The sequence below is a fragment of the Cryptomeria japonica genome, chromosome 10 (assembly GCF_030272615.1).
Source record: "Cryptomeria japonica chromosome 10, Sugi_1.0, whole genome shotgun sequence".
Lineage (NCBI taxonomy): Eukaryota > Viridiplantae > Streptophyta > Pinopsida > Cupressales > Cupressaceae > Cryptomeria > Cryptomeria japonica.
Genome location: NC_081414.1, coordinates 296,413,055 through 296,427,067, shown reverse-complemented (window position 1 = coordinate 296,427,067; position 14,013 = coordinate 296,413,055). Strand labels below are relative to the sequence as shown.

The 14,013-nt window shown below is 32.1% G+C and overlaps 1 protein-coding gene across 1 annotated transcript; it reads right to left on the bottom strand.

Annotated features, from left to right (window-relative positions):
• Window positions 1-4,463: 4,463 nt before the first annotated feature.
• LOC131029336 (protein TAPETUM DETERMINANT 1-like) lies at window positions 4,464-5,119 on the bottom strand. Its single transcript, XM_057959780.2, has 3 exons — window positions 5,065-5,119; window positions 4,876-4,962; window positions 4,464-4,798 (listed from the first exon to the last, which is right to left on the bottom strand). The coding sequence occupies exons 1-3, from the start codon at window positions 5,117-5,119 to the stop codon at window positions 4,464-4,466; spliced, it is 477 nt and encodes a 158-aa protein (XP_057815763.2).
• Window positions 5,120-14,013: the final 8,894 nt, after the last annotated feature.

The window sequence follows — 14,013 nt, the reverse complement described above, 5'->3', positions numbered from 1 at the left end:
AAAATAGTCGGACTTTGATCAAATTATTCATCACAATATAAATCATTAACAAAATTAAAAATTAGGCAAAACAAATGATATTGGAAAAAAAAATTCAATTGTTTACTAACAAGTGAAGAATTTATTATTACGCAATACTATAAACAATGTTGCATTACATTTCTTGTATTTTCCTTGCTGTAAGTGTTCATCATGAAACAACTCTTTGAAGAATTTACTAAATACAACAATATTATGAAAATTAGCATGATACTTTTAGACAGTTTCTTCAAAAGTTGTGATGTCAGCACATTGTATCCAATGAGAATGAGAGCCTATTAGTTTTAGCTATTGAACCTGTTTGTTGCACTGATTTAGTAGAAAGAAGTGGGCTCATGACAAAGTCTTAAGACTTAGCATCATTCAAGTCATTTGACTTAACTAAAACATTTTGAAGTTGTGGCCTTGATATGGACTTTTTTGTATTGGTGCTATCAATCTCTATTATTTTCTATTTCATTCTCCTCATTTCCTTAGAATGAAATATAGATAAATTATGTGTACTACTATGACAAACCAAGGTAACTGAAAGTGATTTAAAAAATTTGTTAGGATTTGTAAGCATGGTGTGATTGGTTGCTACAACTTTTTTGTGATTGATTTATTTTATTATAATGAGATCTTGTTTTATAGAAAAAAAATTAGTTTCTTTTAATTTATTCTATAAAAAATGCAACAGACCTCAGTTTGAATCATGTATAGTTTTTTTAGTTACAAACATTCTTCAATGCATTATATGAGTAGCCTTTCGACATAATTATCATAATAATAGATATAAAAGAAACTTATTTTTCACAAACACTCTTCAATGCATTATGTGAGTAGCAATTAGACATAATTATCATAATAATTTAGATATAAAAGCAACTTATTTTTAAAAACTTATATTTAATTGTAATCAGACAAAAATATCGCAACCCCAAAATGCATAAGAACCAAGAAAAAAAAATCTCCCGAGCATAAGAACCAAGAAAAAACTATCTATTGAAAATAAATTTTAAAAAGAGAAGTATGATTTCTTTCAAATATAAGAAAGTAAAAAATAATTTCAAATATTTAATCAAAATTTGATGATTTTTTCTTGATGTTTAAAAAAATACTTAAAAAATAATCTACAAAGAAAACAAGGCATTTCTTGTTTTTAGAAGCAAGATGATTAAAAAAAAACTTAGAAGACAATATACAAAGAAAGCAATGCATGGACTATTTTTAAAATCAATTTCATAAAAGAAGATAATTAGGAAAATAAAATAAAAAACACTTTAAAACAATCTTAAAAAAAACAACTCATGAACTATTTTTTGAACAAACAGATCAACATGCTAATTATACTTTATATTGCATGAAAAAAAAAAACTAAATCAAAGGCTTATCATCTAATCTAATCTAATCTTCATTGTAGAAACTAAAACAAAAAAACTTATGATAAAAGAAGATGGAGAAAATAATTATAAATCTCCATTGCAAAAATGTTAAATATATCAATATATCTAGTCTCTATACTTTAAGTTAATATTGAAGGTTGACGAGTATCATAGTAAAAGCTTGCAATCCATGGGAGACATTTCATAGAAGGGACTGTCATGGGATATGTAAATTTTTGTGCATAAACGAAGGATACATAGCTTCCTGCAATTATTGTATTCCCATTGTTCACAAGACAGTAGTTGTACTTCAAACGCTATAGTTGTACTTCAAATGCTTGAATAATTTTGTATTTATCTCTATTGCAGAGGTGAACCATGCATAGGTGAGGTGTACTTGTGCTATCGAGCAACCTATGTTGCACAAATTCTCGATTTGTACACTGTATGATGGAATTCCATTTGGCATGGTGTATTTCATTCTTCAAGACTGCATTATCTCTAGCAAGTTTTTCACATTCATCTGTCTTGTCCTTTAGGTCTTGGTTATCAATACTTTGGTCTTCTTTCTCCTTGAGTTTTTCCATAAGCTCCTTTCTCTTTTCTCTGGATGTGTTCACCTTTTCCTTCAATGACTCAATGAAGTCTTCAACATCACTCATATTTATTCTCAAGCAATTTGGTTATGTTCTTGTTGTATCTAGATCTTCAAGTGCTACAGTGGTTTGCTTGTGTAAACTGAACTCCATTGATTCACTATCCTGAATCTTCCTTAAGTTACTAGGCTTCCTCTGAGGAACTAGGCTCTAATACCAATTGTTAGAATCAATAAACACTAAGAGGGGGGGTGAATCAGTGTTCTGTAATTTTTCACTTTCTTGAACTAATTCTTAAACCACTCGATGCAAATGAATAAAAGTAAAGTACAAAAACTCAATGCAAACAAGCACAAATCCATAACACCAAATTTTTTACGTGGAAACCCAGAAAGGGAAAAACCATGATGGGATTGAGATCCACAATATTAAAATACTATGATCAAGAGTATATTAATATTATAAAGGGGAATGCACATGCATTCAAGCACACTTCCTAGAGCTCATTTCTCAGTTACAAGAGAGGGCTACAACCCCGAGAGGACCCACTGTCCTACAAATGTTTACAAATAATAACTTGAATGTTTGAACTGATGAATATCACACAATAAATCTCTTCCTTAAAACAATAGATATTGAAGTATACTTAAACCTTTAAATTTACCATTCATCATATCTTTTTAAATTTAATTCTAAATTTTATTTGTAATATATTTTTGAATATGTTATTTTTCCATCTTGTATATTAGTGGATAGTATTTACATTTCTAGTAACTTTAAACATATTTTATCCATCAATACTTTTGCACCACCAATCTATATCTTCTTTATACAATTTAAGACTTTGGGTGCACATTTTGTCAAATATAAATTGAAAATATTTTCTTTTTACCCATCTTCTTAGTATACATAATAAAAGGAGAGTAATATTCACCTATTATAGTTAAAGTGCATAAAGAGAAAAAAATTAAAAGAAAGATAGTTAGATGTTATAAGAGAACGATCTAATCTTAATTGTATGAGAGAAAAAAACCCTTCAATTCGGTCACTACCCTCCAAATCTAGATTCATTGTTAAGATGAATAATGTCTACCAATAATTCTTAATTTTTCAATGAGTATAGGATCACTCTTTTCTACATCTATAATCCTATCTTCAACTTATCCTGACAGCCCATTTCAAAAGCGAGATCAACTAAATATTATGTATTTTTTCATTACTCCTCTAAAACCAAAGAATATTGTTTTTATTTCAATAAATTTGCAGCAATATGGATCTCAAAAGTAGCATTATGCATTTTTTTTATCTTTTACTCTTAAAATTTCAATAGGAGAAGGTTTAAAATATATTTTTGTTTCTACTAGGGTCTACTAATTTTACACTCGTAAAGTTCCTAATCATTTTATTCAAATAAGATCTCTAATGTTCTATTTTACTTCTCATTCTAAATCCTCTCAAATAAGAGGTTTAGAATATAATTAACTAAAATATAGTTATTTGTATAAATAATTTTCTTGTAAGTCCATAGATAGTCTAGTATAACAAAAAAAATACATGAGAAATGTTAAAGGATTTCTTTGAGGGTTCAAATCAAATATTCCCAATTTTATTTTAGACTATGTGACTTCTAGAAGGAAATTCTATAATCTTACCTCCTATTTTACTTAAGAGATTTGTGATCTTGGCTATAATCTTTCTTATCTACTTTTATGTAACTCAACTTAGAACCGTTAAGTCCACAATCCTCTTCATATCTTAGTTGTTCCACCTTGGATCAAAGGGGGCCCTACTTCGAAGATGTTCCATCATATATATGATCATCTATAACATCTGCTACCTTAGATTCATTGTTAAAAAATCCATCTTCTTTCTCAACATCTATATTTTTAGACTCATACATTCTTGGTTAATGCATGGAGATAATTTATCTAAACAATGGATTTATTTTATGCTATGTGATACTATTTAAAGACATTTATTAAAGTCGTTATAATAATCAATAGTAATTAAATGAAAATCATTTGAGAAAAATCAAAATGACACATTTGTATTTGATATAAAATAACTAAATAATATATATCTTAATTGATTTCATGATATTTCTAGTCATTGAACAACCTAGTTAAGATATTTATTAAAATTATGTTATTTAGAGAAGCACATAAATAATGATAATATCTTAAAGACAATCTACAAAGAAAACAAAGCATGAACTGTTTTTTGAACAAACAGATCAACATGCTAATTATAATTTATATTGCATGAAACCAAAAAGCAAAGCAAAGGCTTATCATCTCATCTAATCTAATCTCCATTGCAGAAACTAAAACATAAAACTTATGATAAAAGAAGATAGAACAGATATTTTTAAATCTCCATTGCAGAAACCTTAAATATATCTATTCTGTAAGGCAGTAAATAAGCAGTCAGGAGCAGTAGCAGTATCATAGTAAAAGCTTGCAAGTCATGGGAGACATTTCACAGAAGAGACTGTCATGGGATATTTAAAATTTTGTGCATAAACGAAGGATACAGAGCCTCCTGCAATTATTGGATTCCCATTGTTGACAAGACAGTAGTTGTACTTCAAACGCTTGAATAATTTTGGATTTATCTCTACTGCAGAGCTGAACCATCCGCAGGTGAGGTGTATTTGTGCTATCGAGCAGCCTGTGCTGCACAAATTCTCGATTTGTACACTGTATGATGGAATTCCATTTGGCATGGTGGATTCTGGGCTCTGATTCACGACTATGTCTTCTTTTGCACAACCTTGCCCTATTCTCTCTGGAATATGATCTGCAAATATATAAATCATACTCATCAAATTCCTAAAAATGAAATTGTTAATAAGGCGTTCCAAAGATTCAACTTACCCACACCCAGCAGCCGAGAGTTTTTATAGCTTGAATTCACACTGTCATTCGTCAGATTCGATCGTGAATCTTCCATTGCTAACAACCCTGCATATATTCCAGAGTTAATATGCGTTCCTAGATATACAATTGTTCTCTAACAATGTTAATATGAACTTGAAACTGCAAATTGATTTATAAAATGGATACCTGAAACACATATGAAGAGGACAAAGAAGGCACTGATCAAGTGATACATCCTCATTGTTGCTACAAACGTTTTGCAACTACATAACACCTTGCCTTGAACTGGTATAGAAATTCTGTGTAAAAATGCCTGCACCTGTTTCTTAGAAAGAAATGAAAATCTTTGTATAAAAAGTTGGGAAAAAAAAAAAAAAAATTTTAAAAAAACTGAAAATCTTTTTTTTTATTATTCATAGCATATATGGTATCTTACATAAATTTAAAAAATTAAAAAATTAAAAAACAAATAATAAATTAGTAATATATGCAAAAATCTTAAATTTATTACATAAGTTTCTAAATTCATATTAAAAATCTTGTTAACAATTATATTCTATTTTAAAAAATTCTAAATTAATATATATTTATAATAAATATTATACAATCATTTATACTACATTTTCAATGATAATATGTTAATAATTACTAAATTACTAATAATAAATGAGAAAACAAATTTTTGAATTCATTTTTAAGACAATCTTATTAAATATATTTACAAAATTCAATTAAGTTTCTATGAAAATAGAAAATATTCTAAAAATTTATATTAAAATATTATGAATTTATATTTTTATAATAAAAAGTCTAAAATTATATATATCACATTAATTATAATATCATATAATATAGTACCTATTATAATTTTTGACAGTTTATTAATAACATCAAAGGAAGACTAATCTTTTTGTTCTAAAGAATGTCACAATCTTTCCTTCTGCCATAATAGCCTCCATTATTACTACTTTCAATTATTAGTATTATGTTTGGTATTAAAATTTTGGTATTATAGAAACAAATTCGAGAACCACAATTTTCTTTAAATTTTTTTTTAAAAAATCTATTTTTAAATTGTTTTATTTTATTTTATTATGCCAAAGGCATACCCTATTTGAAGTAATTGAGTTAACTCTGAAGATCTATGGTTTACATCTTCTAAGACGATTGAACTTGTCATGACCATCGATATTGAATTCACAAATTTAAATTAATCATATTTACCTCATCACTCAACATTCTTTTTTCCTCATTGGCCAGTTCGGATTTAGAAAGATTTTATTTGTAAGAAAAGCATAGTCTTTTTTCCTCATTGAGTTAGGATTAAGAAAAAAAAAAATTGTAAGCAAAGCAGAGTATCCATTTTTAAAATAATATTATAATTTTGTGAGATTATTTTACCAAAAAATAAATAAATAAATAAAAGTTTTACTACTTGATGGGTATTGAATTAACAAATTACAAAAAATAAATAAATAAATAAAAGTTTTACTACTTGATGGATATTGAATTAACAAATTACATTCTTTTTTTCCTCATTGGCCAGTTGGGATTGAGAAAGATTTTTCTTGTAAGCAAGTATCCATTTTTAAAATAATATTATAATTTTGTGAGACATTAGTGCTCAAGAGACTTGCCACCTTCTGTTAAAAGTACTACTCTCCATATGTAGCAGGACATTTGTTTCTTTAAATATAAACCGAAAAAACTTTCAACGTCTTTCAAGCTCACCCACATCCACAACCACATCCCCAAGTTATATAGATGCTTATATGGCACGACCTACACATTTAGAAAAATTCTCACTTATTCAAGTCACTCAAAAGAGGACCTTTAAAGCATGGAAAAATGGGCAACTTTCTCTTGCTACTACCAACTATGGCATGTGCGACGCACACCTCTGCAACCAGATGAAGAAACTAATACTGGAAGTCCGCCTATTTAGGAGGACCGCATGCAAGAAGATATACCTGATGAATGGAAAATCTTATCAAGTCTATATTCAGGCCTCCCTATGCATATTGATGAAATTGACATGCTTGGTTGATGTGGAATTGACCTCAACCATGATTGGGGAGAGGATCATGTAAATCTGCAAGAAGAAATAATAGCTACTACTTTCATAGACTCAAATCGGTCAACATTTCAAGCTCCCTATGATCTCAATCAAAACACCTAACTTCACCTGTCTATTGAGCAAAAAAAAGCATATGATATAGTTGTTTCACACCTACAAGCCAGTAGTTTGCAGCCGCCAGTTAAGATAATTGTTCAAGGAACAACTAGAAATGGAAAGCATCAAGATTGCATTGATGATCACAACACCAATTGGCCAATCACCACTACTACTTCTTGCACCAACAGGTATCGCAACATTCAACATACAAGCACCAACAATTCATTCTACCTTGAGAATACCAATAAAAGAAATGACCCCCTTACAAGGACAAACGCTAGCAACACTCCAAGAGAGCATGTACTTCATTCGATACATTCTAATAGATGAAATGAGTTTCATTGGCCCAAAGCTACTACAGTAAATTAACATCAAATTGCATGAAGCATTCCCAAGCCAAAATCATATCCCATTTGGAGGATGGTCAATCATGTTATTTGATGACTTAGGGCAGCTACCACCAGTCAAAGATATCCCTATGTATGCTTCAACTTCTTATGGGAGAATATTGTGGTGTTCTTTCACAACAGTTATAACTTTGAACAAAATATTTCATCAAATTGGAGACGATCCAGCACAAATTAGTTTACCTATCCTTCTCTCAAATTTATGAAATGCGGAGCCTACAATTGCAAATTGGCAACCTCTAATGTCACGATCAAGCTACTCACTCACAACTGAAGAGAAATCTCATTGCTCATCCTCCATAATTCTATTTTCAACGAATGAAATGGTGTGTTCACATAATAAACGTATGTTGTTATCTTTAGCAATGCCAGTAGCATTATCCTTAGCAGAGAAACTTAGGGGATCAACATGGTCAAATCCAGAAGAAGAACAACTATACATAAATCATAGGGGCTCACACTCCAACGAGCAACAATCAACATCAACAACATTGATCATCAAGGATTGACATTCACAACTATCTCAAGAGTTCGTGAACTCGCAAGCCTCTGCATACATGCCACCTTCACATTCGAAAGATATTCACACATGCAAACCAACCCATATGTTGCTCGTCGAAAACAAGAGGAGAAGTGATTGCTAGAATTATCAAATACTAGTTCTACAAACACAAGTTAAAAGATCTCCAGGTTTGTTCACTCAAGCACTTGTTTCTGTAACTTTAAAATGTATACATTAAAACCATACTTTTTAAACTTGCAAACTATTCAACAAACACTTCCTTTTGTTTCAATTATTAAATCTAAAAATATTTGATAATTAATGTTAAACAAACAAGCAAGTAACAAAAGTTCTACAATATTCAAATTCAAATTATCTCTTTTCCATACTCTACAGGTACAAATTCTACAAAATCCATAATTGAACACTTATTCGTAATACTATTCTATTATTACTACAAGTGAAAAGATCTCAAGGTTTGTTCAATAAATCACTTGTTTTTGTATCTTTATAATGTATACATTAAATCTAGACTTTTTCAACTGACAAACAATTCAACAAATAGTTCCTTTAAAAATATATTAATTACTAAATCTACAAATATTCAATAATCAATGTTAAACAATCAAGCTTGTAACAAAAGTTATACAATTTTTTACTTTCTAAAACTAATTTGTACAAAAAAAGGAACATTACTTGTTAATTGCATATATTGTTCAAGGTCCAAAACTAACTTAAATATAATATCAAAGATATCCTCGGTGTACCCATTGCACACTAAGGTGTGATTGCTAGTTTATAATATTGTAAATAAAGTGATTTTTCTTTATAAATTTTTTTATTTTTTAAAATATAGATAATAAAATCAATTAACTATATAATAAAGATTTACTTTCCATTATTTAAATTAAAAAATAAAAAATAAACTATTATGTATTCTTTATAATTATAATTTTATACAATTTTTTCCACACTAAATGAACAAATTCTACCCTCCTCCTTAACCGCCTGTAGTTTCTTTTCGACCATAAACCTTTTGCAGCCCTTAAAAACCACATTCCGCCATTTCTCCACTAGCTTGCTGAAATTAGGATGATAATACCAAAAAATCTCCATCTTGAAGGGGATACCATGAGGCTTGTTTGGATGAATTAAGGAAAGAAAAATTGGTTTATGATCAGACCCCCCAAATTGCAAAACTTTGGAACTAAAACTACCCAGTTCTAGTAACCAGTCAGAATTAATTTAAGAAACGATCCAGTCTACATTGAATGAAGTCCTCATTCAACCACTTGTTACTCCAAGTGAACCACCCAGTTTTAGGCCTGATATCAGCCAAGGCAAGGTCGTCACAATACTAACTAAAGTTGATTGAACCATTAGACCCCTATAACTTACCACCAAGATTGTCCTTAGGAGCAAGAATAACATTGAAATCACCTCCCATAATCTAATTGTCCCAAGGGAAGGAAAGCTTAAAGGAACGAAGGTAGTCCCAGACCAAGACCTGGTCAGCCTCTTTGTTAAGTCCATAGATATTAGAAATCAAGAAGCTACACCCACTTCTTGACTCCAAGCAACGAACAAAGAGACAAAATTCTTGGCCTCCACCATAGAACGACGAATGCTCAATCTATTCTAGAGAATAGAAATTCTCCCCAGCAGAGCCCAAATCACTATGAGAAACACCATCCCCATTCCTCCACAATCTAGCCATCATCTCCTTGAATTTGATTTCTTTGACTTTGGTTTCTTGAATCAAAACAATGTCAAGAGCTTCTTTTTCAATAAGTGATGCTTCTCAGGGTTGTTAAGCCCTCTAATATTCCAACTGAGAACTATCATTGATTACTTGGTGAATGGAGGTGCTCGCCTCCCTGAGAAATAAGTTTTTTCATGGGCATCTGAGACCCATTTTCCAAGTCCCTTAAAGCCTTCGACTTGGCTTTATGGGCATTTGTTTTCCTACCCTTTGGATTACCACCAGCATCGACTGAGATAGCAGCCTTGGAACCAAATTTCTTGGATCTTTTGGTGACTCTACTCCATCCATTCTCCTTTTCTTCAAGCCTATTAGCCTCCCCAAAGTAACAAGGGCTCCATGGAGGGATAAGCGCATAAATTGGTTGGTTTTTGGTTTTGTGCTTCCTTGTACTAGCGCAAAAATTTTCATTTTTTCTTCTATTTCATCCCCTGTCCCGTCTCCCTCCTCTCACAACAACAATTCAAGCTTCCTTGATGAGAACGAGAAGCTAAAGAAAGACAACCTGACTCTCTTCTCTGACCTTTCAGAAATGACATAGCAATGCAACGACCTTCTCATGTTCCTATCAAAGTTTGAAATCTAAGCCCCTGTAATGTTAAAGATAGTGCCTTCATGTGTAGGTTGTACTTTGACCATCTTTTGTCATCGTTGATTCAACACGGTCATAGTATTTTATTTTGACTCTCTACGTATTGAAGGCTTGTAACAATATTTTTTAAGGGCTCATTTCTTGTTTGTAGACATTTCCTATGACTGGTTATTTTCTCAGATTTCATTGTGTTTCAACAACCCTTCGACTCTCCAACAAGATATGTTGGCTTTCATTTATGCCTTATTTTTCCTCTCAACACAGTTCTCATTTAGCCTTATTACATGGCTTAGTCACTATAGATGGTCATTTAATACCCTTCTGGTAAAGCTTCCTTGCTCATGTTGTTCTTTGTGACCAAATATATATTCAAAAGACATACAGTGCTATCACTACTCTTTATGTTTACTTTGTTGATGATATATATGCTCACATAATTAATCTTCTCTTTAAATTATCCCTGTTACACTCGTTGACTGTATTTTTATATCTCTATCTTTAGGGACCAAATTGGATACTTTTGGACTACAATTTGCGTCTTCAAGATCTTTTTGAAGGCTGCCATCCCATGGCTTTAGTAGATGCAAACATGATAATATATGTATTGTGTCTACTCTATTTGACTGCCACAATATCACATGGTATACTTTGCTTTTAGCTACTATTCTATCTACTATGTGATGGGATTCTGACTTCCTGAATTCTTTTTGACTATGAATGAGACATGTTTGAAATACCAAAGCATTTACCCTCCATGATAGTGATTTGATTATTGTCTTTACTGTGATGATCACTAGTTTTGTGTGCTTCTTGAGGCTTTGCCAGATAAAGCAATGCCATTATTTCCCCCAAAACCTTCATGACTAATCACTTATCTGTAGAAAAAGAGTAAGCTAAAAAATTTAGGCCTATAACTACTACTTATGTCTATGATTTGTTGCATAAGCTCATCTTGACCAGTCAACACCAATCTTTGTTCTGCAAATACAAGTTAATCAAATCATCACTTTTATGTACAACAGATGTAACTAAACATCATTTTTTGTTTAACATAAAATTACATGTCAACCAATAAAACAAATAACAGATTTGTTTTACACCTTGGATCTATCAGATATTAGTTATGTTATAGTGTAGAGGAATAACTTTACTCAAATAGGGTAAGGATGTCCATGAAAGAAAATGTGACTAACATTGTGTGTTATGTGCCTTCGTAGTTTCGCAGCCTATGTGGCCAACACCTTCTTGGCCACGACTATTCTCGCTCCAAAACGAACCTTTCGTACAACGTGATAGCGACATGTTAGTCAATCACGACCATTTATTGCAAAATCGATGATTTAAAATGCACGACTAACACGCGTGTTAGTCAATCTGTACTGTCATTTTGGAGCCAGAATAGATGCGTCCTTCTTGGCTTCTTTAGCCACACAATACGGCGAATGCAAATAACATTGCGTGTTATGCTCCTTTGCAGTTTCATGGGCTGCGTAGCCAACACCTTCTTTAGTCGTGTGATACGACGAATGAGACTAACATTGCGTGTTATGCGCCTTTGTAGTTTCACGACCTGCGTGGCCAACACCTTCTTTAACCACGCGATACGGCGAATGCGACTAACATTGTGTGTTGATTTCGGTGGTCATAGCTCTGTGTAATGTGCTGGGTCTAAATGGTGTATTCACTGTCCTTGACGATTGGCCTTAATCTTAAACTTTTTGATATTGGCATATGATTGTTATTGTTCTTTTTAGTAGTAGACTTCTAATGCTTTGTAAGGTCACTTCCCTCTGATGGAGCACTCACTCTCCATTTATCCTTGGTCAAAATCTAACCATTATTATCCTTATTCTTATTGATCTAATAGCCTCTTAGTATGGGATTTTTATCCTGGTAAAAACTCACTATACCGGTTAAAACCATTTTCCGGATACCGTCTTCTTTGTCGAGCATGTTTTCTCGATGCGGTGGAAAGGGGAGGGCAAGCTATTGTATTTATATCTCTCTCTCTCTCTCTCTCTCTCTCTCTCTTGTATATCTCATTTTTGCCTCCTCAACCTCTATCTTCCCATCTCCCCCTCTCACACTCTAGCTATATCTCATTATCATAACTCTATATTATACTCTTCATTTCTCCTACACTCCCTATATATCCCTCCATACCTCTTTATATATATCACTTCATATATGTTTACCTTCCTATCTATCCATCTTCCCATCTCTCATTTTCTCCTTCTTTATATCTATCCATCTCTCCCTCTTCCTCTCCCTATCTCCTTATCACTCCCTCATTCTACATTTCTCTAATTCTTCTCTATCCACTCTCTACTTCTATCCATCTATCTTACTCTCTCTCACACACACACTCCATGCTTCACACACCCTATCTTAATATCCACATCTCTCCCATCTCCATCTCGCTCTCCTTATGTCTCTATTACTTGTTTCTATCACCTCATCTCTCTATTATTCTTACCCCCTCTCCTCATACCCTTTCTATCCATATCTCTACATCTCTACATCTCTTACTCAATCCATCTCACCCTCTATCTATCCTACATTATATATCTCTCTCTATTTATCTATCCCTTTATCTCCTCTCCTTCTATGCATGTCTTCCTCTACCTTTATCCCCTTAACTATATATCTCTCTCGATATATCTCTCCATAACTTTCTATCTCTTTATATCACCCTCTATCTATAGCTCTCCCACCCCCTCTCTCCCCCTCTTCTCTCTCACTTTTTATCACTACCTTTATCTCCTCCCTCTCTATCTTTCCCCATCTCTTACACCCTCCCTATCTTCCTATATATCTCTCTATCTACACACCTCTCCCAAGTTATATTACCATATATCTCTATCTACCTCTCTTCCTCTTCCTATTTATCTCTCTCCCTCTCTCTATCCTAATTATTTCTCTCTCCCTCTCCCCAATCTATTTTTATCTCTCCACTTCTTTATGTCTCTCTCTCTCTCTCTCTCTCTCTCTCTCTCTCTCTCTCTCTCTCTCTCTCTCTACATACCTCCCTCTCTTCTCCATATTTCTTTCTTTCTCGATTTCCACCTTCACCTCTATTTTTATCTTGACCTCTATCTCTATCTCCTTACTATATACCTTCCTATAGCTATTTTTATCTACATTCTTCTATCCCTCTCACATTCTCTTACTCTCAATATATTTGTCTTTTCCATCTACGTCCCTCTCTATCTCCATCTCCATCTCCATCTCATTCACTATATCTATACCCTTATATCTCCTCGCATCTATCTCTCTATATATCACTTCCTATATCTATCATTATCTACATTATTCTCTCCCTCTCAATATATTTATCTCTTTCATCTCCATCTCTAAAACTATCTCTATCACCCTTTCTATCTCTATCCCTTATTTCTATCTCCTTACCTCCCCCCTTTCTCATGCTCTTTGCTAGACCAACTCTCTCTCATTGAACTTCCACACCTATTTGGCGTACTCATTGCACACCAAGGTATGAATTCTAGTTAAATAGATGTAAACAAATATCAAATAAATAACCTAGATTCCTATAAATTAAAAAAATTTATAAGAAAAAAAACATTAACTTCAACTTGATTGACAAGGAACTATTTTGAGAATGTAAAAGAAATTATAAGGAAATTAAGATAAGATTTAGTTCATTATGAAAAAATGATACAAATAACTTCAATCATA

Coding starts and splice junctions, on each gene's coding strand:
- LOC131029336 (XM_057959780.2), bottom strand. CDS start 5,119: ATGAGGATGTATCACTTGATCAGTGCCTTCTTTGTCCTCTTCATATGT. Junction 4,963..5,064: donor CCTCTTCATATGTGTTTCAG/GTATCCATTTTA, acceptor GAATATATGCAG/GGTTGTTAGCAATGGAAGAT. Junction 4,799..4,875: donor CTCTCGGCTGCTGGGTGTGG/GTAAGTTGAATC, acceptor ATATATTTGCAG/ATCATATTCCAGAGAGAATA.